Source organism: Bufo gargarizans, chromosome 9, assembly GCF_014858855.1.
Source record: "Bufo gargarizans isolate SCDJY-AF-19 chromosome 9, ASM1485885v1, whole genome shotgun sequence".
Classification (NCBI taxonomy): domain Eukaryota; kingdom Metazoa; phylum Chordata; class Amphibia; order Anura; family Bufonidae; genus Bufo; species Bufo gargarizans.
The window spans coordinates 193,692,027-193,718,817 of record NC_058088.1 but is presented as its reverse complement, the minus strand read 5'-3'; the positions used below and the strand labels follow the sequence as shown (position 1 = coordinate 193,718,817).

At 45.1% G+C, this 26,791-nt stretch overlaps 1 protein-coding gene across 3 annotated transcripts in view; it reads left to right on the top strand.

The window, feature by feature from the left end:
* NTNG2 (netrin G2) overlaps window positions 1-26,791 on the top strand; it is a 143,932-nt gene that overhangs the window by 57,187 nt on the left and 59,954 nt on the right. The window contains exon 1 of one of the 3 annotated variants that reach the window (XM_044305324.1): window positions 2,066-2,180. The exons of 1 other annotated variant lie outside the window; for it this stretch is intronic. Coding sequence is in view for 1 of the 2 variants with exons in the window: in XM_044305323.1 (XP_044161258.1) it covers window positions 17,699-17,929 (231 nt within the window). In the remaining variant the exon portion in view is untranslated. Of the gene's footprint in view, window positions 1-2,065; window positions 2,181-17,248; window positions 17,930-26,791 lie in introns of those variants that run through there. One more of the 3 variants, XM_044305323.1, reaches the window with a different exon arrangement.

The following is a 26,791-nucleotide window of genomic DNA, read 5'->3' as shown; positions in this document are numbered from 1 at the left end:
TGTCTACAATGTGGGTGCTGATCATAGGGAGCTCTCCCTAATGTGGGTGCTGAAGAGAGGGAGCGCTCCATAATGTGGGTGCTGAAGAGTGGGAGCTCTCCATAATGTGGGTGCTGAAGAGTGAGAGCGCTCCATAGTGTGGGTACTGAAGGGAGGGAGCGCTCCATAGTGTGGGTGCTGAAGAGAGGGAGCTGTCCATAATGTGGGTGCTGATTAGAGGGAGCTCTCCATTATGTGGGTGCTGAAGAAAGGGAGCTCTCCATAATGTGGGTGCTGAAGAGAGGGAGCGCTTCATAATGTGGGTGCCAAAGAGAGGAAGCTCACCATATTGTGGGTGCTGATAAGAGGGAGATGTCTACAATGTGGGTGCTGATCATAGGGAGCTCTCCCTAATGTGGGTGCTGAATGGTGAGACTTTCCAAAAAAAGGGGGTGCATGTGCAGGTTGCTGTCCATATAGGGGGTGTTTTACCCCAAGTGTGCAGGTTGCTGTCCATACAGGGGGTGCTTTACCCCTAGTGTGCAGGTTGCTGTCCATACAGGGAGTGCTTTACCCCTAGTGTGCAGGTTTATGTCCATACAGGGGGTCCTTTACCCCCATTGTGTAGGTTGCTGTCCATATAGGGGGTGCTTTACCCCTAGTGTGCAGGTTGCTGTCCATACAGGGGTGCTTTACCCCTAGTGTGCAGGTTGCTGTCCATACAGGGAGTGCTTTACCCCTAGTGTGCAGGTTGCTTTCCATACAGGGGGTGCTTTACCCCCAGTGTGCAGGTTGCTGTCCATACAGGGGGTACTTTACACCCAGTGTGCAGGTTGCTGTCCATACAGGAGGTGCTTTACCCCCAGTGTACAGGTTGCTGTTCCTACAGGGGGTGCTTTACCCCTAGTGTGCAGGTTGCTGTTCGTACAGGGGGGCTTTACCCCTAGTGTGCAGGTTGCTGTCCATACATGGGGTGCTTTACCCCCAGTGTGCAGGTTGCTGTTCATACAGGGGGGCTTTACCCCTAGTGTGCAGGTTGCTGTCCATACAGGGAGTGCTTTACCCCCAATGTGCAGTTTGCTGTCCATACAGGGGTTGCTTTACTCCCAGTGTGCAGGTTGCTGTCCATACATGGGGTGCTTTACCCCCAGTGTGCAGTTTGCTGTCCATACAGGGGGTATTTTACCCCCAGTGTGCAGTTTGCTGTCCATACAGGGGGTATTTTACCCCTAGTGTGCAGGTTGCTGTCCATACAGGGAGTGCTTTACCCCTAGTGTGCAGGTTGCTGTCCATACAGGGGGTGCTTTACCTCTAGTGTGCAGGTTGCTGTCCATACAGGGAGTGCTTTACCCCCAGTGTGCAGGTTGATGTCCATACAGGGGGGGGGGGGGGCTTTACCCCTAGTGTGCAGGTTGCTGTCCATACAGGGAGTGCTTTACCCCCAGTGTGCAGGTTGATGTCCATACAGGGGGGGGGGGGGCTTTACCCCTAGTGTGCAGGTTGATGTCCATACAGGGAGTGCTTTACCCCTAGTGTGCAGGTTGATGTCCATACAGGGGGTGCTGATTAGATGGAGATGTCCATACAGGGTGGTGCTGGAGACTCAGCTTGCAGGGAGTTGTTGATGTGGGCAGGTGCTGATGGTGGCAGCTCCTCCATACAGGGTGGTGCTGATCAGACAGGCTGGTGCTGATGGTGGCAGCTCCTCCATACAGGGTGGTGCTGATCAGACAGGCTGGTGCTGATGGTGGCAGCTCCTCCATACAGGGTGGTGCTGATCAGACAGGCTGGTGCTGATGGTGGCAGCTCCTCCATACAGGGTGGTGCTAAACCTCAGAGCCCGGTGCTGCACCTCTGCAAATGCAGGCTGAGGCTCCTTTAAGAAGCACATTGCTCTGTGGTGGGATGGTGCTCGCAGCTCTGGAGGAAGTTACGCAGCCTGGATCATGCCCTGAGATAAAAAGCTGCGATTGAAAGTGATGGCTCAAGGATTTAGCCTCAGTATTAAGTTGGAGAGGGAGGACGTGCAGGAGATTTCCTAAAGCCTCCGCCATCTGCACGGAGCGGACACCACACCCGGGACGTAAAAAGTTCCTGTTGATTTGTGCCCTGGAGCCCGAGGATAATCTGCTGGACCCTGGATCGGGAATATAACGCTGGAAGAGGACGCAGAGTGTGCACGGGGCTCAGCTCTGCCTGCGGTAAGGAGTGTGCGGGGGCAGACAAATACTGGTGCGGTATGAGAGGCTTGTCCCCGATCACAGAGCACGGCTTTATTACATTAACTTTCTGCAAAACTCAGCTGCGAGAGACAAAGACTTCAGTGTATGTGGTGGGAGAGCAATCTATCTATCTATCTATCTCATAGCTTTGTATTTCTCATGCAGTTATCTTTACAGAAATATCTATAGTTCTAATAGAAACAGATCTATAGACACAGTCAGTAATATACATAGTATCTTCAGTACTTTTATTACTTCAAAAGTTACTTTATCCTATTCCAGACCTCTTACACAGGGAACTCAGCGGCTGGATCAGTTACTTGGGCTCATGTCTATATATGTATATATATATATACGTGTTTGTATACAGTGTGTAAATAGGTGTGTGTATACAGTGTATATATGTGTGTATACAGTGTATATATGTGTGTATACAGTGTGTTTATAGGTGTGTGTATATAGATGTGTTTATACAGTGTGTATATGTGTGTATACAGTGTGTATATAGGTGTGTGTATACAGTGTGTATATAGGTGTGTGTATACAGTATATATATATGTGTTTGTATACAGTGTGTAAATAGGTGTGTATACAGTGTATATATAGGTGTGTGTATACAGTGTGTTTATAGGTGTGTGTATACAGTGTATATATAGGTGTGTGTATACAGTGTGTATATATGTGTGTATATACAGTGTATATATGTGTGTATACAGTGTGTATATAGGTGTGTATATGCAGTGTATATAGGTATGTGTATATGTGTGTTTATAGGTGTGTATATACAGTGTATATATGTGTGTGTGTATATAGGTGTGTGTATACAGTGTATATATGTGTGTGTATACAGAGTGTGTATATAGGTATGTGTATACAGTGTGTATATATGTGTGTGTATATAGGTGTGTGTATACAGTGTGTGTATAGGTGTGTATATATGTGTGTATACAGTGTGTATATAGGTGTGTGTGTATACAGTGTATATATGTGTGTATACAGTTTATATATAGATGTGTTTATACAGTGTGTATATAGGTGTGTGTGTGTATACAGTGTATATATGTGTGTATACAGTTTATATATAGATGTGTTTATACAGTGTATATATAGGTGTGTGTGTGTATACAGTGTATATAGGTGTGTGTATACAGTGTATATAGGTGTGTGTATATAGGTGTGTGTATACAGTGTATATAGGTGTGTGTATATAGGTGTGTGTATACAGTGTATATGTGTGTGTATACAGTTTATATATAGATGTGTTTATACAGTGTATATATAGGTGTGTGTGTGTATACAGTGTATATATAGGTGTGTGTGTGTATACAGTGTGTATATGTGTGTATGCAGTGTATATAGGTGTGTGTATGCAGTGTATATAGGTGTGTGTATACAGTGTATATAGGTGTGTGTGTATAGGTGTGTGTATACAGTGTATATAGGTGTGTGTATACAGTGTATATAGGTGTGTGTATACAGTGTGTGTACATGTGGCCACCGCTCGGCAGGATGTGGGGTGCCCAGCAGCGCCGTCCGCTCCCCGGCTGTGGGGTTGCAGTCAGCACAATGGAGCTGCGCTGTCAGGTTAGTTGGTGTCGGAGGCCCCTGTCTCTCCCTCTTACACTTAGTGGATCAGTTCATGGAAACATTTGCAGAGCGAGCAGATTCTCCCGGACTGACAAATAAACCGCCGCCCGATACTTCATCTGCATATTAAGCCATTCTGTGACATCTCCAGATCTGCATTCATCACTCTGTGGAACAGACATTTCTGCTGCTCTCCGGGAGTTCACTAAACTGTTACCTCCATCCCTGCACAATGGGAGAAAGTAGCTGGAGGGATTGCAGGGGATGGATAGATAGATAGATAGATAGATAGATAGATAGGAGATAGATGATAGATAGATAGATAGATAGATAGATAGGAGATAGATAGATAGATAGATAGATATGAGATAGATAGATAGATATGTAGATAGATAATAGGATATACATATGAGATAGATGATAGACACAGTGAAGCTCTTCGCTCTCTCGCCCACGTGCCGTTTGGTTTCGTCCTCGCCCTCCTCATCCTCCAGGACAGGAATAAATGTCTTCTCTGAGAATTTTCCTCAGATTTTCGCTTTCTCCTGGTGACATTGATGGACTTTCTTGTATATTGGGATTGTGGCTGACTCTTGTAGTCCTCCTCTTCCTCTTCTATGGGGGTCGGGTTTGTTCCCCACTGTTATCATTTATTTATGGAGCCTCAGCGCTCCCAGGTACAAGCTGCTGCAGAACATCTTGTCATTACTGCTGTACAATGTCTGCTGGCATCATTCACACATCGGGCACAGATATGGGGAATATGTACCCGAGCCGTAGCTTTCCTTCACATGGGGCAAAGGTTTCTAGCTCTGTGTCTAACTCCCTTTCAGCAGAGGGTGCTCACTGGCGCCCCCTCGTGGAGATAACATACCCGCTACCCCTCTGGATGTGCACACCAGCCATGCCCTGGTGCTGGGATCTCATCCTACAATGGCTACAGGGTTATTGACATCAGTGACCCTACTGAGCCCAAAGTCTATAGGGGCCCCTGCCCATCACCTGCCATTTATAATACTGGTGTCCTCTTATCTGAGGGGCCCAACTCAAGAGCGGGATGTAGCTGCAGACTATAGATCCCCCCCTACATTGTGATTGGTACTATGAGGTGTGTGTAGTGGGGAGCACCCCCAATGTCAGGGGCCCCCAACAGGCTGTGATCGCCGTCATGTGACCCAGCAACGCAGGCGACCTATGTGAGCGCCTCATTGTCCTCAGGTTATGGAAATGGCAGGAAGGGGTTAATGCATCCAGCAACAACAAAAAACGTTGAGTCAATAGAAAGAAAAAAAAATATCTGAGAGAGAAAAGAGAAAGTCAGGTTTATGTCTCCAGCTCCAATCTAATTTCATGTTCACAATACTTTGCTCATCAGTCCCCAGTGGTGAGTAAGTTCTTCTAAAAGGAGGGAAGAGCCATCGATCCTCTGCTCCGAGCGCAAATACAATCATGTCTGCTGTAGTGTCCCGCCTGGTCCGGGCCAGAAACTTCCATGCACCAGTGACCTTGGGGACGACTCGTAAGGTCATGTGCACACGTGGCGGTAGTGGTGCGGTTGGTACAAGGGGCGACCGGGATAAGACGGTGTGAACTATGCACGGCCATGAAGAGCGGGACGTGTAAACGCGGAAGGCGCAAATCCTGCCCCTAATTCTCCCGGCGGCGGGAACCAGTGTAATTAAAATGTCCCTAAAGGTCCATCTTGAGGAGATAGATATGATATAGATAGATAGATAGAGAGATAGATATAAGATAGATAGATATGAGATAGATAGATATAAGATAGATAGATACAAGATAGATAGACAGATAGATATGAGATAGATAGATATTAGATAGATAGATAGATAGAGAGATAGATATAAGATAGATAGATATGAGATAGATAGATATAAGATAGATAGATACAAGATAGCTAGGGGATAGATAGATATTAGATAGACAGATAGGAGATAGATTGTAGATCGATAGCGATAGATAGATATGAGATGGATAGATGATAGAAAGATATGAGAGAGAGAGAGATAGATAGATGGATAGATAGATATAAGATAGACAGACAAATAGGAGATAGATTGTAGATCGATAGATAGATAGATAGATATAAGATAGATACATATGGGGTAGATAGGAGATAGATAGATAGATACGGATGGATAGATAGATATAGATAGATACATATGGGGTAGATAGGAGATAGATAGATACGCAGTCAGTGCCTCACATGTACGCACCGTTCTCTACAATGTAACGAATATCTTTGTGTTTCATTTATTTATTATTTTATGCACTATATGGCGCTTTACAGACATTGTCACCGCACTGTCCCCACAGGGGCTCACAGTCTAAGGTCCCTATCAGTCTGTCTTTGGAGTCTCACCGGAATAACACAGATGTAGCAGAGCAGAGTTTGTCAAACTATCACATGATCTGGATTTTTATAGCCATTGCATTCTCTGTCCTCCGTTATCTCAGGTGCCATGAGTAAGGTCGGGGGGTTCGCACGCTTTGGTCTCTGCTGACCTTGTCGATGGCGGCGGCCGCTCGTCCTCTCCTGGATGTATCTCGCACCAGCAGGTCTGTACTTGTGAGTGGTGCTGATGTGTGAGTGATGTGTTATAGTGCGGAAAAAATCTCTGCAGACACCGAAGGGGGAAGTTACTTCAGCCCCCAAAGTGTGGAACCCCTTTAAATGACAAACTCAGCTCTGCTATGCCTGTATAGAGTTGTATGTGTTTAACGTATGAGACACAGATGTGCAGGGACCATTAGTGGATGATTTCAGCACCTTGGCTGCGGATAAATAATAAATCGCCCGCTCTGTTAGGTTACAAATACCTACAGGCTCATTACATGAAATCCCCTCATTAAGGAGCCCGGCAACTGGTGCATCTGCTCACCGAGCCCAGCGGGGAGCAGGAGGGAAGACAAGTCCCAGTTATGTTTTTAGGCAGAATCTTTCTCCGATATAGCAGAGCTGAATATGGATTATACTCTATGTTTACCTGCAGTTGTAGGTAAAAATTCAAATGACAAATGGTAATATTACTATTAGAAGTCATTAGGCCAAGTGACAGGTTCAGCTCTGCTACATCTTACAAACTTGACAGCTAATGAATTAGGACTGTGGCTTATGACCGACTTAATAGCTCAGCTAGTCTCAAAGTTCTGTCTAGCTCTGCTACATCTATACCTTTCCTTATGGAAAAAAAAAATCTCCAGCTGAGAGACGTAGTTCCCCTGATGGTTATCCGGAACGTTCCATCCTGGATATTTCTATATTCTGTGTGTGGACATTTCTGGACACCAGCAAATCAGAATAGATGATCCTTGTGATACAATCTGTCTATTTAAAGCAACTGTAAACGTGCGCCTTCTCCCTGTGTCCGCTGTACAAGGGAAGGGAACCTACTGTCCCCGTTATCAGCGCGAGGTGACACTGGCTGTAGTGTCCTTCAATAGGCCGAGTGACAGAATCCTCCCTGACCCTCTGATCACTACAGAATACACTGACATCAGCCGCTCCTCCTGTAGGCCTGAGCCACACTATGAATGTTTGTAGCCCTGCTGATTGATTTTAACTATTAACAGCTGCAGTCCACAAGATTGAGTACAGACTAATGGACTGTAACTGTAGCTCAATAGTTAAAATTGATCTGTAGCATCACAAAGAGCCCCAATGTAGTCCAAGCCATATGTGTCAGAGCTTTTGTAAGCTTCAGACTTTTGTTTTATGGGTTTACCAGCCATGTAATTGATGACTCCACTTATGTTCTCAACATTATACCCTGACATGCTACATAAACCTTCTATCATCACAGTTCATATCATAACAGCAATATAACTACTATAATACTACTCCTATGTACAAGAATATAACTACTATAATACTGCTCCTATGTACAAGAATATAACTACTATAATACTGCTCCTGTGTACAAGAATATAACTACTATAATACTGCTCCTATGTACAAGAATATAACTACTATAATACTGCTCCTATGTACAGGAATATAACTACTATAATACTGCCTCCTATGTACAAGAATATAACTGCTATAATACTGCTCCTATGTACAAGAATATAACTACTATAATACTACTCCTATGTACAAGAATATAACTACTATAATACTGCTCCTATGTACAGGAATATATCTACTATAATACTGCCTCCTATGTACAAGAATATAACTACTATAATACTGCTCCTATGTACAGGAATATAACTACTATAATACTGCCTCCTATGTACAAGAATATAACTACTATAATACTACTCCTATGTACAAGAATATAACTACTATAATACTACTCCTATGTACAAGAATATAACTACTATAATACTGCTCCTATGTACAGGAATATATCTACTATAATACTGCCTCCTATGTACAAGAATATAACTACTATAATACTGCCTCCTATGTACAAGAATATAAGTACTATAATACTGCTCCTATGTACAAGAATATAACTACTATAATACTGCTCCTATGTACAAGAATATAACTACTATAATACTGCCTCCTATGTACAAGAATATAACTACTATAATACTGCTCCTATGTACAAGAATATAACTACTATAATACTGCCTCCTATGTACAAGAATATAACTACTATAATACTGCCTCCTATATACAAGAATATAACTACTATAATACTGCTCCTATGTACAAGAATATAACTACTATAATACTGCCTCCTATGTACAAGAATATAACTACTATAATACTGCTCCTATGTACAAGAATATAACTACTATAATACTGCCTCCTATGTACAAGAATATAACTACTATAATACTGCTCCTATGTACAAGAATATAACTACTATAATACTGCCTCCTATGTACAAGAATATAACTACTATAATACTGCCTCCTATGTACAAGAATATAACTACTATAATACTGCCTCCTATGTACAAGAATATAACTACTATAATACTGCCTCTATGTACAAGAATATAACTACTATAATACTGCCTCCTATGTACAAGAATATAACTACTATAATACTGCCTCCTATGTACAAGAATATAACTACTATAATACTGCTCCTATGTACAAGAATATAACTACTATAATACTGCTCCTATGTACAAGAATATAACTGCTATAATACTGCCTCCTATGTACAAGAATATAACTACTATAATACTGCTCCTATGTACAGGAATATAACTACTATAATACTGCCTCCTATGTACAAGAATATAACTGCTCTAAGGTCTCTTATATAACTACTATAATAATATTTGATATATTATATAGATTGGATATGCGTCAATTAACCCTCCACATCCTGTGCTATAACGTCCCCGTAATAATACACGAAGCCCCTCTAAATGAAGCCGTTTCCCCTAGTGTCCTCTTAGGGGTTAATTATTCTATTAGCGGAGATGTGATGAGTTTTTTTCCCATTTTTGGCCCCGCTCCCCTCCTGCACCAGTCACACTTGTAGATGAGAAGTCTCCGGCATTAATTGGGAGCCGCATGAGACGTGAGGTTGTGTAGATGAGATGTGGACAGGAGCCGCCATGTAATAATCTTCCCCAGGCGTTAATGGTCAGGGGGGGGGGGGTGAGGTGCGCCACTCGGAGCGATCTCAATAACGTTCGGATCTGTGGGATGAGAGATGGATTTTTGGCCGCTCCGGTCATTTGTCTCAATCAGGGGGTCTTCATCTTTTGGAGGGGGACGAAGGAGACCTTAACACAGATATATGAATGCTGTGGCTGCGATCGATGTGCGCGCCGTTCCCCCCTCTCCCCGACGCCAAAACCTAATATTTGCTCTTGATTTTCCTGCAGATTTCGGCTCTGACCCCCAGGACGTGAACATGGTCGGCCGCTGCTTAATAATAAAGTCCCAGATCTCTCTTAAAGGGGAGGCGCCACTTTCCGAACAAAGTCCTAGAGCCTTAGAACACGGGATGGCGACTGTTTTATAAGATTCCTTTAATCCGGCATCTGATAATCCAGAATCTCTTTTAATCTGTCATCCGATGGTTCAGAAACTCAGATAATTTTTGCAGCCACTTTTTTTTTTTTTATTAGTGTTCAGATTTTTCGCTGTTTTCACGGACGTTTTTTGAGGTCCGTTTAATAATCCGGCACACACCCGCTCTTCAGCACAGTTTTAGAATATTATTCCTATTGGTATACTGGAAAGACTGGTTTCTCATGGATGCGCAGCGACTTCGCTGGAGTAAAACCCCCATTATCCAAATGGCTAAAGCCAGTCTAGTAGCAGTAGTCGGACTCCATCTTTCCTGAAATGCAGTGGCGTGGGGTGAAAGTTTGGCGGGATAGATGCCCCCGATGCTGGGGGTAGGGGGCGCTAACGAGCCCCTCTGCCTGGTGTTTAGCTGCATGCAGGGTGTGCAGATGTAGCAGAGCCGCGCCTGGTACCTGAAAGCCTCCTTCACCCTATGAGAAGACCCCATTATTATATTATCGGTAGGGGGGGCCCCTAGTGCAGACTTCACATTGGGACTCAGAAGTTGAACAACAGACAATGGGGCTGCTGCGTGGCCCCTGGCGAGGGGCCCAGGACCTGATGGGGGTGAGGCACATAGCAGGAGCTCCTGTCCTGTTGGCAATACCTGCCCCCATAATGAGGGGCTCTGTGTCCTCCGCTGCCCCAGGCCACGCTTCCGCTTCCTGTCTCGCTGGCGTTTTGTTACATTGTAATCTCGGCCGCTTTTTAATAAACACATTTAATATCTACAAAAGGGAAATTTTAATTTTTAATTCTCTTCTGTTATGACCTAAATTGCCTTTCTCTTGTAAAATATTTAAACCCCCTCCGTGAACGCGGCGCCGGTCCGCGGCGACAAACGCGGTATTTCTATTAGTTTTATGGAATTTAATTGCGCCATCTCCCGCTTTGGCCTTTGCCGCTTTGTTTAGCGTTTAATATATGTTTCCCAATTAAATACCTTCCCGATCCTTATATCTAATAAAGGGATTTTACAGGAAAAAAACTTTTTTTCTATCTCTTCTTACTGTCTGTTCACACCCCCATGACAACACCTACTGTCCCTCTGATTTTACAGGGGGCCTCATGGCAGCTAATCAGATCATGTGCTGTACAAATGCATGCATGATTCTGATTGGCTGGTAGTGGTAGGTAGATGTCTCCATTGTAAAAGAGTCCAAGGCCAGGAAGTGTTGTCATAGGGACATTCCACTGGTCTGGTATATCACAATCCTTGCTGTGATGGAAATACACTCTCTGTGTACTCTGTACTCAGCTTGCAACCAATCTGAAGAAGCAGAGCTGCAGTGTAAAGCATGGAAGGACAGCTGCCTGTGTCTCCAGTGAGAAAGCACGCTCACTGGAGCAGATATGTGGTGTAAAGCATGGAGGAGCGACATCCTGAGTGCTGAGACAGGAGAGGTGGATTCACGCTTTGACTCCAATAGACAATGTAGAGGATCTGGAGTCGTTGATCAGGGAGCAGTGAGGTAGTGTAAAGTATGGAGGAGAAAAGCTTTAGTATTGAGACAGGAAAGGTCGATTTAGATCTGTAGTCACTGGTCAGACTGTGCCCTAAGTGAGCAGAGATGCAGAGTAAAGCATAAAGAAACAACATTCTGAGTAATGACCTCTGGCTCCATTAGATACTGCAGCTGAGCTGGAGCAGAAATGTAGTGTAAAGCATGAAGGAATGACATCTTGACTTCTGAGACAGGAGCAGTGGATTTGAACTACCTCTGACTCCATTAGACACTGCGGCTGAGCTGGAGGCACTGATCATCATGGTGCCCTGACTGAGCAGATAGGTAGTGTAAAGCATGACTTCTGAGACAGGAGCAGTGGCTTCGGACTACCTCTGACTCCATTAGACACTGCGGCTGAGCTGGAGGCACTGATCATCATGGTGCCCTGACTGAGCAGATAGGTAGTGTAAAGCATGAGTGCTGAGACAGGAGCAGTGGCTTCGGACTACCTCTGACTCCATTAGACACTGCGGCTGAGCTGGAGGCACTGATCATCATGGTGCCCTGAGAGAGCAGAGAGGTAGTGTAAAGCATGAGTGCTGAGACAGGAGCAGTGGCTTCGGACTACCTCTGACTCCATTAGACACTGCGGCTGAGCTGGAGGCACTGATCATTATGGTGCCCTGACTGAGCAGAGAGGTAGTGTAAAGCATGAGTGCTGAGACAGGAGCAGTGGCTTCGGACTACCTCTGACTCCATTAGACACTGCGGCTGAGCTGGAGGCACTGATCATCATGGTGCCCTGAGAGAGCAGAGAGGTAGTGTAAAGCATGAGTGCTGAGACAGGAGCAGTGGCTTCAGACTACCTCTGACTCCATTAGACACTGCGGCTGAGCTGGAGGCACTGATCATCATGGTGCCCTGAGAGAGCAGAGAGGTAGTGTAAAGCATGAGTCGCTGAGACAGGAGCAGTGGCTTCGGACTACCTCTGACTCCATTAGACACTGCGGCTGAGCTGGAGGCACTGATCATCATGGTGCCCTGACTGAGCAGATAGGTAGTGTAAAGCATGAGTGCTGAGACAGGAGCAGTGGCTTCGGACTACCTCTGACTCCATTAGACACTGCGGCTGAGCTGGAGGCACTGATCATCACGGTGCCCTGAGAGAGCAGAGAGGTAGTGTAAAGCATGAGTGCTGAGACAGGAGCAGTGGCTTCGGACTACCTCTGACTCCATTAGACACTGCGGCTGAGCTGGAGTCACTGATCATCATGGTGCCCTGAGAGAGCAGAGAGGTAGTGTAAAGCATGAGTGCTGAGACAGGAGCAGTGGCTTTGGACTACCTCTGACTCCATTAGACACTGCGGCTGAGCTGGAGTCGCTGATCATCATGGTGCCCTGAGTGAGCAGAGAGGTAGTGTAAAGCATGAGTCGCTGAGACAGGAGCAGTGGCTTCGGACTACCTCTGACTCCATTAGGCACTGCGGCTGAGCTGGAGGCACTGATCATCACGGTGCCCTGAATGAGCAGAGAGGTAGTGTAAAGCATGAGTGCTGAGACAGGAGCAGTGGCTTCAGACTACCTCTGACTCCATTAGACACTGCGGCTGAGCTGGAGTCACTGATCATCATGGTGCCCTGAGAGAGCAGAGAGGTAGTGTAAAGCATGAGTGCTGAGACAGGAGCAGTGGCTTCGGACTACCTCTGACTCCATTAGACACTGCGGCTGAGCTGGAGTCACTGATCATCATGGTGCCCTGAGAGAGCAGAGAGGTAGTGTAAAGCATGAGTCGCTGAGACAGGAGCAGTGGCTTCGGACTACCTCTGACTCCATTAGACACTGCGGCTGAGCTGGAGTCGCTGATCATCATGGTGCCCTGACTGAGCAGAGAGGTAGTGTAAAGCATGACTTCTGAGACAGGAGCAGTGGCTTCGGACTACCTCTGACTCCATTAGACACTGCGGCTGAGCTGGAGTCGCTGATCATCATGGTGCCCTGACTGAGCAGAGAGGTAGTGTAAAGCATGAGTGCTGAGACAGGAGCAGTGGCTTCGGACTACCTCTGACTCCATTAGACACTGCGGCTGAGCTGGAGGCACTGATCATCATGGTGCCCTGAGTGAGCAGAGAGCTAGTGTAAAGCATGAGTGCTGAGACAGGAGCAGTGGCTTCGGACTACCTCTGACTCCATTAGGCACTGCGGCTGAGCTGGAGTCGCTGATTATCATGGTGCCCTGAGTGAGCAGAGAGGTAGTGTAAAGCATGAGTGCTGAGACAGGAGCAGTGGCTTTGGACTACCTCTGACTCCATTAGGCACTGCGACTGTGCTGGAGTCGCTGATCATCATGGTGCCCTGAGAGAGCAGAGAGGTAGTGTAAAGCATGAGTGCTGAGACAGGAGCAGTGGCTTCGGACTACCTCTGACTCCATTAGGCACTGTGGCTGAGCTGGAGTCACTGATCATCATGGTGCCCTGAGAGAGCAGAGAGGTAGTGTAAAGCATGAGTGCTGAGACAGGAGAAGTGGCTTCGGACTACCTCTGACTCCATTAGGCACTGTGGCTGAGCTGGAGTCACTGATCATCATGGTGCCCTGAGAGAGCAGAGAGGTAGTGTAAAGCATGAGTGCTGAGACAGGAGCAGTGGCTTCGGACTACCTCTGACTCCATTAGACACTGCGGCTGAGCTGGAGTCACTGATCATCATGGTGCCCTGAGAGAGCAGAGAGGTAGTGTAAAGCATGAGTGCTGAGACAGGAGCAGTGGCTTCGGACTACCTCTGACTCCATTAGACACTGCGGCTGAGCTGGAGTCGCTGATCATCATGGTGCCCTGAGAGAGCAGAGAGGTACTGTAAAGCATGAGTGCTGAGACAGGAGCAGTGGCTTCGGACTACCTCTGACTCCATTAGGCACTGCTGCTGAGCTGGAGTCGCTGATCATCATGGTGCCCTGAGTGAGCAGAGAGGTAGTGTAAAGCATGAGTGCTGAGACAGGAGCAGTGGCTTCGGACTACCTCTGACTCCATTAGACACTGTGGCTGAGCTGGAGTCGCTGATCATCATGGTGCCCTGAGAGAGCAGAGAGGTAGTGTAAAGCATGAGTGCTGAGACAGGAGCAGTGGCTTCAGACTACCTCTGACTCCATTAGGCACTGCGGCTGAGCTGGAGTCGCTGATCATCATGGTGCCCTGAGAGAGCAGAGAGGTAGTGTAAAGCATGAGTGCTGAGACAGGAGAAGTGGCTTCGGACTACCTCTGACTCCATTAGGCACTGCGGCTGAGCTGGAGTCGCTGATCATCATGGTGCCCTGAGAGAGCAGAGAGGTAGTGTAAAGCATGAGTGCTGAGACAGGAGCAGTGGCTTCGGACTACCTCTGACTCCATTAGACACTGCGGCTGAGCTGGAGTCGCTGATCATCATGGTGCCCTGACTGAGCAGAGAGGTAGTGTAAAGCATGACTTCTGAGACAGGAGCAGTGGCTTCGGACTACCTCTGACTCCATTAGACACTGCGGCTGAGCTGGAGGCACTGATCATCATGGTGCCCTGAGTGAGCAGAGAGCTAGTGTAAAGCATGAGTGCTGAGACAGGAGCAGTGGCTTCGGACTACCTCTGACTCCATTAGGCACTGCGGCTGAGCTGGAGTCGCTGATTATCATGGTGCCCTGAGTGAGCAGAGAGGTAGTGTAAAGCATAGGTGCTGAGACAGGAGCAGTGGCTTTGGACTACCTCTGACTCCATTAGACACTGCGGCTGAGCTGGAGTCGCTGATCATCATGGTGCCCTGACTGAGCAGAGAGGTAGTGTAAAGCATGAGTGCTGAGACAGGAGCAGTGGCTTCGGACTACCTCTGACTCCATTAGGCACTGTGGCTGAGCTGGAGTCGCTGATTATCATGGTGCCCTGAGTGAGCAGAGAGGTAGTGTAAAGCATGAGTGCTGAGACAGGAGCAGTGGCTTTGGACTACCTCTGACTCCATTAGGCACTGCGGCTGTGCTGGAGTCGCTGATCATCATGGTGCCCTGAGAGAGCAGAGAGGTAGTGTAAAGCATGAGTGCTGAGACAGGAGCAGTGGCTTCGGACTACCTCTGACTCCATTAGACACTGCGGCTGAGCTGGAGTCACTGATCATCATGGTGCCCTGAGAGAGCAGAGAGGTAGTGTAAAGCATGAGTGCTGAGACAGGAGCAGTGGCTTTGGACTACCTCTGACTCCATTAGACACTGCGGCTGAGCTGGAGTCGCTGATCATCATGGTGCCCTGAGAGAGCAGAGAGGTACTGTAAAGCATGAGTGCTGAGACAGGAGCAGTGGCTTCGGACTACCTCTGACTCCATTAGACACTGCTGCTGAGCTGGAGTCGCTGATCATCATGGTGCCCTGAGTGAGCAGAGAGGTAGTGTAAAGCATGAGTGCTGAGACAGGAGCAGTGGCTTCAGACTACCTCTGACTCCAATAGGCACTGCTGCTGAGCTGGAGTCGCTGATCATCATGGTGCCCTGAGTGAGCAGAGAGGTAGTGTAAAGCATGAGTGCTGAGACAGGAGCAGTGGCTTCGGACTACCTCTGACTCCATTAGGCACTGCGGCTGAGCTGGAGTCGCTGATCATCATGGTGCCCTGAGTGAGCAGAGAGCTAGTGTAAAGCATGAGTGCTGAGACAGGAGCAGTGGCTTCGGACTACCTCTGACTCCATTAGACACTGCGGCTGAGCTGGAGGCACTGATCATTATGGTGCCCTGAGAGAGCAGAGAGGTACTGTAAAGCATGAGTGCTGAGACAGGAGCAGTGGCTTCGGACTACCTCTGACTCCATTAGGCACTGCGGCTGAGCTGGAGTCGCTGATCATCATGGTGCCCTGAGTGAGCAGATAGGTAGTGTAAAGCATGAGTGCTGAGACAGGAGCAGTGGCTTCGGACTACCTCTGACTCCATTAGACACTGCGGCTGAGCTGGAGTCGCTGATCATCATGGTGCCCTGAGAGAGCAGAGAGGTAGTGTAAAGCATGAGTGCTGAGACAGGAGAAGTGGCTTCGGACTACCTCTGACTCCATTAGGCACTGCGGCTGAGCTGGAGTCACTGATCATCATGGTGCCCTGAGAGAGCAGAGAGGTAGTGTAAAGCATGAGTGCTGAGACAGGAGCAGTGGCTTCGGACTACCTCTGACTCCATTAGGCACTGCGGCTGAGCTGGAGTCGCTGATCATAGCTGTGCCCTAATGGAGTTAAACAGTAGATAATGAAGCGTCCCCCGAGGTGGCCTCTTCTGCTTGGACATTAATTATTTTTTCCCTGCGTTATGAAATAAATGCAATAATCCTGCGAGGAAAGCGATGTCTCCACAGAAAAGACAAAGCATCTGTTGTGTGGATGTGGTTGGCAGATAGAATAGCTGAGGACCCAGTTCCAAAGCACGTTGTTATTTTCTACCCCATGTAAACATGTCCGCTCTATCCTCGCAGGCGCTGCTGGTTGATAACATCCCTCGCTTCCCGGACTAGAGATAAACACGCGGATGCCTCAGCGAGAAGACGGCGACCTCCTCTGACTGCACGGTCACATCTCAAGGTTTGGTTTCAACCTCAGCAGATGCCACCTACATGATCTTGGGTCTAATTTTCTTGGAATATATAAAAGGCTTTTGGAGAAGACAACCGAGGAGTCCAGAAGTTCATTGGACCCTTTGTGTGGACCATCTAGCCCGAGTCCAGAAGTTCATTGGACCCTTTGTATGGTCCATCTAGCCCGAGTCCAGAAGTTCATTGGACCCTTTGTGTGGACCATCTAGCCCGAGTCCAGAAGTTCATTGGACCCTTCATGTGGACCATCTAGCCCGAGTCTAGAAGTTCATAGGACCTTTTGTGTGGACCATCTAGCCCGAGTCCAGAAGTTCATTGGACCCTTTGTATGGTCCATGTAGCCCGAGTCCAGAAGTTCATTGGACCCTTTGTGTGGACCATCTAGCCCGAGTCCAGAAGTTCATTGGACCCTTCATGTGGACCATCTAGCCCGAGTCTAGAAGTTCATAGGACCTTTTGTGTGGACCATCTAGCCCGAGTCCAGAAGTTCATTGGACCCTTTGTGTGGACCATCTAGCCCAAAGATGAGAAGATGTCCACCCACTAGTGTTCTGAAGAGTAAAATGAGTCCATCTTCTCGGCCTGATCTGTGCAGAGTTGACTTTCTTAGTCTTGCCTAACACCCCAATGAGTCAATGCAGAGACAAAGAGACCCAGATAGTTGGGAAATATCTATGCATCACCTAGGACGTCTTCTAGATGTTCTGTCTCAGCTCTCCGGATCCTTGAATGTACAACACTTGACTATCTACCATAGCTGGAAAGCCCAGTAGCATCATATAACAGTCAATGAGGTGTTTCCATGCTGATCCTGACAGTAGCAGATAAACCCCCTGAAGTTTCCCCTCTTCGTTACTTGGTCATCTCTGCTCCAGCAGGACACCAATGTCCGTTCCAGCTGCCATGCTGCCTTTGGCTGTCTTCGTCTTAGACTGCCTGCTTATGGCATTGGGACACTATGACATCTGTAAATCGTGGGTGGCATCTGACGAGGGCCCTTCCTGGGAATATTATGCCTGTCAACCAAAGCCCATGGTGATGAAAGAGTATGCCATCATCAAGGTGGATCCTCCTGGAATTACCTGTGGTGACCCCGCGGAGTACTTCTGCACACATGTGAGTACTGTCTATGGTATAAGAGTATGTACGTTCCTACGTAATGTTAAGTAATTTGGTCCCCGAATCTCATGTTTCTACTTGCAGTACCACATTCCACAGTAAATGTTATCCATAGACATTAATGCAACAGCGCCCCCTGCTCCGTGCAATTTTTTTATGTTTTGTTGCTTTTTTTTATCCTTGGGACTTAGTGTATTTTGCAGGATGATTGTGTAGAATATTGACCTTCGATTTAGACAAATCCCAAGGACATGCATGCCATGGAAGCAGAAAAAGCAGGTGCCATGGGACCCATGGAGTAGCAATGCCCAGGTCAGATTGTCCCAAACGCTTGGGCAGTGGGTGGTCCTCAAAAGCACTGCTGAACTCGCAAAAACAGGAGCGATTAACAAGCTCATAAGTCATGTCGCCCGTCGCTACTGCCTGGGCTATTGAATCATAGACTCACGGTGGCGCCCCCTGTCTACCAAACCCTTGGACCTGACACCACTCCTAACATGTCTGGTTTAGCACATAATTGTATTCCACGTAAAGTGACAATTCTGGAGCATCTATTCCTATAACTCTGTGTTGTGCCGTTCCTCTATTATTCCTGCTGGACATTTCTGAATAAAAGTACAGCTGGGTGTTACAATGTGGGTATGTCCCTGCACAGATGGAGACTATCCAATCAGTGGCAGACTGTGCAGGGACACCCCACCTGGTAACACCCAGTAGTACCTTTAGTTTTAAATTTCTAGCAGGAATAATATAGGAATTGAACAACACAGAGTTATAAGAATAGATGCCCCAGAATTCTTATTGCATGGGGATTGCAAGTAGTTACTAAAACAGAAATCTCATGAGAGATGACAGCTCCTCGTCAAAGGCATTTATCCATGTTTAGTCAGTGGATCCTTCACTCAAGCCCAATGGGCCTGGTGCCCGGTAGGGACAGAAGCCCTATTGGTCCTGTTTGGACCTGAAATAACATTATTAGAAAAAAATGAGTTTTGTTTTTTTTAGAAAATAAAACATTTCTGGCTGGTAATATGTTTTCAGTGGGTTGCAAAAAACCATGTTCCTATCAAACTGAATGACATGTAGACAGGAGCCAGGATGAACCGTCCACAATTATCCCGGGTGATCAGTATTCTTCTTCAATCTGTCTTTCAAATGAGCTGATTTTTATTTTCCATGATGAAATATTGATGTGTTTGCTGCAAGGTCCTCTCAGAAGTCTCTCTGTATCCAGCGCTCATCCCGCATAAGCTTTTAAACATCACTACCCTTTTCCTACTTTGTAGGCATTTCTGACTCTTGCAATCAATAATGCACTTAGGGCCGATGGTAGTTTATGATGAGCACAAGGCCTGGACCACTAACCTGGGGCCACAGCTCCAGAAAACAGAAAGACACATCCACAGATATTCCTACATTCCTACACATTTCCCTCTGCAGATGAAAGATACTTAGAGAATGGTAAATGTGTAAGTAACTTGCAGATGAGCATCCCCATTACTAAATACTATACAATTACTATAATACTGCCTCCTGTGTACAAAAATATAACTACTATAATACTGCCTCCTATGTACAGGAATATAACTACTATAATACTGCTCCTATGTACAGGAATAAAACTACTATAATACCGCCTCCTATGTACAAGAATATAACTACTATAATACTGCCTCCTATGTACAGGAATATAACTACTATAATACTGCCTCCTATGTACAGGAATATAACTGCTATAATACTGCTCCTATGTACAAGAATATAACTACTATAATACTGCCTCCTATGTACAGGAATATAACTACTATAATACTGCTACTATGTACAAGAATATAACTACTATAATACTGCTCCTATGTACAAGAATATAACTACTATAATACTGCTCCTAGGTACAAGAATATATCTACTATAATACTGCCTCTTATGTACAGGAATATAACTACTATAATACTGCTCCTATGTACAAGAATATAACTACTATAATACTGCCTCCTATGTACAAGAATATAACTACTATAATGCTGCTCCTATGTACAGGAATATAACTACTATAATACCGCCTCCTATGTACAAGAATATAACTACTATAATACTGCTCCTATGTACAGGAATATAACTACTATAATGCTGCTCCTATGTACAGGAATATAACTACTATAATACTGCTCCTATGTACAGGAATATAACTACTATAATACTGCTCCTATGTACAAGAATATAACTGCTATAATACTGCTCCTATGTACAAGAATATAACTACTATAATACTGCCTCCTATGTACAAGAATATAACTACTATAATACTGCCTCCTATGTACAAGAATATAACTACTATAATACTGCTCCTATGTACAGGAATATAACTACTATAATACTGCTCCTATGTACAAGAATATAACTACTATAATACTGCTCCTATGTACAAGAATATAACTACTATAATACTGCCTCCTATGTACAAGAATATAACTACTATAATACTGCCTCCTATGTACAAGAATATAACTACTATAATACTGCCTCCTATGTACAAGAATATAACTACTATAATACTGCCTCTTATGTACAGGAATATAACTACTATAATACTGCCTCCTATGTACAAAAATATAACTACTATAATACTGCCTCCTATGTACAAGAATATAACTACTATAATACTGCCTCTTATGTACAGGAATATAACTACTATAATACTGCCTCCTATGTACAAGAATATAACTACTATAATACTGCCTCCTATGTACAGGAATATAACTACTATAATACTGCTCCTATGTACAAGAATATAACTACTATAATACTGCTCCTATGTACAAGAATATAACTACTATAATACTGCTCCTATGTACAAGAATATAACTACTATAATACTGCCTCCTATGTACAAGAATATAACTACTATAATACTGCCTCCTATGTACAAGAATATAACTACTATAATACTGCTCCTATGTACAAGAATATAACTACTATAATACTGCCTCCTATGTACAGGAATATAACTACTATAATACTGCTCCTATGTACAAGAATATAACTACTATAATACTGCTCCTATGTACAAGAATATAACTACTATAATACTGCTCCTATGTACAAGAATATAACTACTATAATACTGCTCCTATGTACAAGAATATAACTACTATAATACTGCCTCCTATGTACAAGAATATAACTACTATAATACTGCTCCTATGTACAAGAATATAACTACTATAATACTGCCTCCTATGTACAAGAATATAACTACTATAATACTGCCTCCTATGTACAAGAATATAACTACTATAATACTGCCTCCTATGTACAAGAATATAACTACTATAATACTGCTCCTATGTATAAGAATATAACTACTATAATACTGCTCCTATGTATAAGAATAACTATAAACTACTATAAATAACTATACTGCCTCCTATGTATAAGAGTATATCTACTATAATACTGCTCCTATGTACAAGAATATAACTACTATAATACTGCCTCCTATGTACAAGAATATAACTACTATAATACTGCCTCCTATGTACCGGAATATAACTACTATAATACTGCTCCTATGTACAAGAATATAACTACTATAATACTGCTCCTATGTACAAGAATATAACTACTATAATACTGCTCCTATGTACAAGAATATAACTACTATAATACTGCTCCTATGTACAAGAATATAACTACTATAATACTGCCTCCTATGTACAAGAATATAACTACTATAATACTGCTCCTATGTACAAGAATATAACTACTATAATACTGCCTCCTATGTACAAGAATATAACTACTATAATACTGCCTCCTATGTACAAGAATATAACTACTATAATACTGCCTCCTATGTACAAGAATATAACTACTATAATACTGCTCCTATGTATAAGAATATAACTACTATAATACTGCTCCTATGTATAAGAATATAACTACTATAATACTGCCTCCTATGTATAAGAGTATATCTACTATAATACTGCTCCTATGTACAAGAATATAACTACTATAATACTGCCTCCTATGTACAAGAATATAACTACTATAATACTGCCTCCTATGTACCGGAATATAACTACTATAATACTGCTCCTATGTACAAGAATATAACTACTATAATACTGCTCCTATGTACAAGAATATAACTACTATAATACTGCTCCTATGTACAAGAATATAACTACTATAATACTGCTCCTATGTACAAGAATATAACTACTATAATACTGCCTCCTATGTACAAGAATATAACTGCTATAATACTGCTCCTATGTACAAGAATATAACTACTATAATACTGCCTCCTATGTACAAGAATATAACTACTATAATACTGCTCCTATGTACAAGAATATAACTACTATAGACCAGGTGGGTTTTGTCCATGGCAGACAGGGGTCTGAGAACACTATAAGGCTTCTTCATCTTGTAAACTGGGCCAAACGATCAGCCAAGCCCTTGGTGTTGGTGAGCACGGATGCGGAGAAGGCCTTCGACAGGGTCAGTTGGCACTTTATGTCCGAGGCCCTGTCGAGGTTCGGTTTACCGGACCAGTTTATTAAAGCTATCTATACGTTATACTCGGCCCCCTCTGCCATGGTCAAAGTGAATGGTACACTATCGCCACCATTTCGCATCACTAACGGGACGAGGCAGGGGTGCCCCTTATCTCCTGCATTGTTCGTTCTGGTGATGGAGACCCTACTTTGTAAGATTCGGTTGGACCCAGAGATTGAGGGTCTACGTATCGGTACCTGTACTCACGTTGCTGCAGCATTCGCGGATGACCTTTTAGTCATGACATCGAACCCTAAGGAGGCCTTGCCCAGGTTGCTGAATGTATTTGAGGATTTTGGGTTCGTTTCGAATTTTAAAATTAATTATGGGAAGTCCATGGCTCTCAATATATCATGTCCACAAACGGTGATCACTGCTCTTAAACGTGCAACTCCTTTTTCTTGGGCCTCTAGAGACATTGTGTATTTGGGGACGCATATTTCAGCTAATGTTCAGGATCTCATTTCCCTTAACTTTATGCCGCTCCTGCAAACTGTTCGCTCACATTTACAGGACCTGAAACTCCCGTTTGTTTCCTGGGTTGGCCGTAAAAACTACATCAAGACCTTTATTCTCCCCAAATTTTTATACTTGCTGCAATCCCTCCCCATTTGGCTCCCGAATTCATACTTTACTGAAGTCCGCAGGGTGTTCACACGCTTCCTATGGAATGGCAAATCGCCACGTATTGCCTACTCTGTGCTTACAAGGGATAGGAAGTTAGGAGGTTTTGGGATGCCAGATGTCAAGCTTTACTACACTGCTGTACAGCTGGGTAGATGTGTTAATATTATGTCTCGCCAGTCCAATTCCCTTTGTTCTCGTCTTGAAAATGCTCTTTTGACTGACCAGGAACTGTTGTCTATGTGAGGTATAAGGCCTGTTTCAGCTAATCATTGTTATACGTCCCCGGTTTGGAAGGGCATGTTGGTGGAGTGGTCTAAAATGATCCAATCCCGTACTTTTAGCTTCCCGAACGCTTGTATGCCGCTTAGACTTCTTCAATGTCACCTGCACCCTGCCGTGTCACGCCCCTCCGGGATTTGGTCTAAGCTCGCTGACACTGCTCTGCGGGATGTCCTTCTCCCGGACGGTAGCTTGCACTGGGATTCAGTAATGGACCTCCCTGAGGTCAAAGCTGCACCCTTTTTCCATCTAGCGAACTTCCAGAGGGATACCAAACTGTGTGTTGGACTCCTCTCTGGTAGCAGCTCCCCCTCCTGGCTTGAAAAGAAGGTTTTGACTACTAAGCCTTCTATTCGGCCATTATCTCAGATGTATAAAGAATTGCTCTCCTCCCTGCCCCCGGAGCTTAGTTTCATGACGTCATGGGAACGTGAACTCTCCATATCCCTCACGGAACTAGAAAGGGCGTTTATTCTGGCTCATTCGCACGGTTTCAGCCGTTGTGTGAGAATCCAGGAGAACTCATTTAAACTTCTCTGCAGGTGGTACAAAACGCCTGAATTTTTGCATAAACTGAACCCAGAGGTTTCCGAAAAATGTTGGAGATGCGGCACAGACACTGGATCTCTATCACATATTTGGTGGTTCTGTCTTAAGATCCGGCCGTTCTGGAGCGCGGTTGAGGCTCTAATCAACCAAATATGTGATACTGAGATATCACTAGATGTTAAGCTCATTCTATTATGGTGCCCAAACAAGTCCCTTACACCTACCAAGCATGACCTTCCAACGATGTTGCTCACAGCGGCTAGGTTGATCATACCCTTTTTGTGGAAGAACGATTCCCCGCCGACTGTCCTTATGTGGTCTGAGAAGGTGGACCAGATCTACCGTTTTGAGGAGCTAGCGCATTGGGAGACTAACTCACGCTCTCGCTTCTTGAAATTGTGGTCTCCATGGAAAGTCTACAGAAACTTTACTTGATGGAGCAGATGTGTATCCCTTCCTTGTTTCCCTCCCCTCCTGATGTCCTCTTTCCCCCCTTTTTTCTCTTTTCTTTGATTTCTTTGTATGATTAATGTCAATGACAGCTGGTACTGTTTGCACTTGACATGTATGCTGGATGTATATCTTGTATCCTATTGCCATCATTGTACTGTCATGTGTGGGCTATGGCCTTGATTTTTCTTTCAATAAAAAGAAATTTGGTTAAGAATATAACTACTATAATACTGCTCCTATGTACAAGAATATAACTACTATAATACTGCTCCTATGTACAAGAATATAACTACTATAATACTGCCTCCTATGTACAAGAATATATCTACTATAATACTGCCTCCTATGTACAAGAATATAACTACTATAATACTGCTCCTATGTACAAGAATATAACTACTATAATACTGCTCCTATGATCAAGAATATAACTACTATAATACTGCTCCTATGTACAAGAATATAACTACTATAATACTGCTCCTATGTACAAGAATATAACTACTATAATACTGCTCCTATGTACAAGAATATACCTACTATAATACTGCTCCTATGTACAAGAATATAACTACTATAATACTGCCTCCTATGTACAAGAATATAACTACTATGGGGGCGGAGTTTGGCCGCTGAGCTGCATGGCTGCCGGTGACTGAGCTCCTCATCCTAGCCGGCACAAACCCCCTTTTATAGCACCTTTTAGAAGCTTGAAATGGGCAAAGTGGAGAGAGATCGCCCCAGGGAACCTGCTGACCCACCTGTGAGCCGCTCCAAACAGCCTGACATGGAGAAATTCCTGAGGAAAGCTGCCAAGGGCACCGCTGCTGGGACACCTAAGATGGCGCCGGCTCCTTCTATTCATTCCGATCCGGATGAATTTTCGGAAGCGGGAAGTATTTCGGATGCTTCCGAATATAAAAATCGCAAGCGGGGAACGAATCTTTCAAAAGCGATCCTTCGCGAAATTTTGGACTCTGCGCTAGCTCCCCTGAAGCAGGACTTGACTGAAATAAAGACCGATCTCCGATCCATCGGCCAGAGAGTTGCTGCACTGGAAAACTCGCAAGACGCGATTATTCGCTTCGGTGAGGAAACATGCTCCACCCTCGGATCGCATAAAGATCTTTTTAACGATGCCCTCCTGCGAATTGAAGATCAGGAAAATCGCAGCCGTAGACGTAATATTCGCATCCGCGGCCTCCCTGAAATATTCGCATCGGAAGTTCTTGAAAAAATCGCGAAAGAAATATTCGCGAATCTTTTAACTCCAGAAAGAGCAGCAAATATTGTCATTGAACGCATACATCGCGCTCTTCGCCCCAAGCCAAAGGCTTCAGACCCTCCGAGAGATGTTGTCTGCGGTATCCTCAGTTTTGTGGACACTGCGGCTCTATTGAAAGCCAGTAGAGAGGCGGACCGCCTGGAATATGAAGGCTCGCAGCTGCAGTTCTTTCAGGACTTGGCACCTTCCACGTTGGCAAAGAGACGTATTTTGCGTCCGCTTCTTGAAGTTCTTAAATCTTCCGGGACCCAGTTCCGCTGGCTGTACCCCTTTGGCTTGGCCGTCGTCAAAAACGGACGGCAGATCACCATACGCACGCCTCAGGACCTATCCGGGGCCTGGGTCCCACTGGGTATTGCTCCAATTGAAATTCCGTCCTGGATGCCGGCAGACCAGGGAGATCCTATACCCTCGCCTCCGACTGCAGACACCTGGTCCCTTGTGCCTGCCGGGAAGAAATCCCGACCCAGTCAGAGTTCCCAGGCCTCCGCTGCTGCGGGTCGCTCTCCTCATCGCTGATTCTTCTCTGCTACGTTGGCCACCATTTTCGCCGTTCACAGTTCAGGTGTTCTCCTGAAGTGGACCTCCGGAAGTTACGGTTTTCTCCTGTTATATTGTTCAGGACATGCATAGGAGCCGTCTAGCCTTTTGACATGGCCTTTCTGGGTGTATCCAGGCCTTTGTTCACCTCCCTGAGGACTTCACCCTCCTGAATGTTATCTACCTCTTCCCTCCCACCCCCTCTGCACAGGGGATTTGTTTGCCGTTGTTTCCCTCATTGACTTCCTTGTTACCTGATGGCCTTTTCATGGCCTCTCCCAGCTCTACGAGACCCCCCGCCTGATGGATCCCGGCACCAGGCCGTGATGAGAAAGGATCCTCTGATTCCCAGGCGCTCCGTGGAGCTCTTAGTTCTGCATTCTGTGATTATGATTTACTGTTTGCATTATTGTCTCCCTTCTTTTGCCCTCATGTGTTTCCCCTTCTGTGTCCTCTTATCCCATCCTAATGTTCTTACTTGGTTCGCTCAGATTATGATTGCTTTGTGCTTTCCTGCTGACTTAACATGGCTTCTCTTATAGTTTCTTCCCTTAATGTCC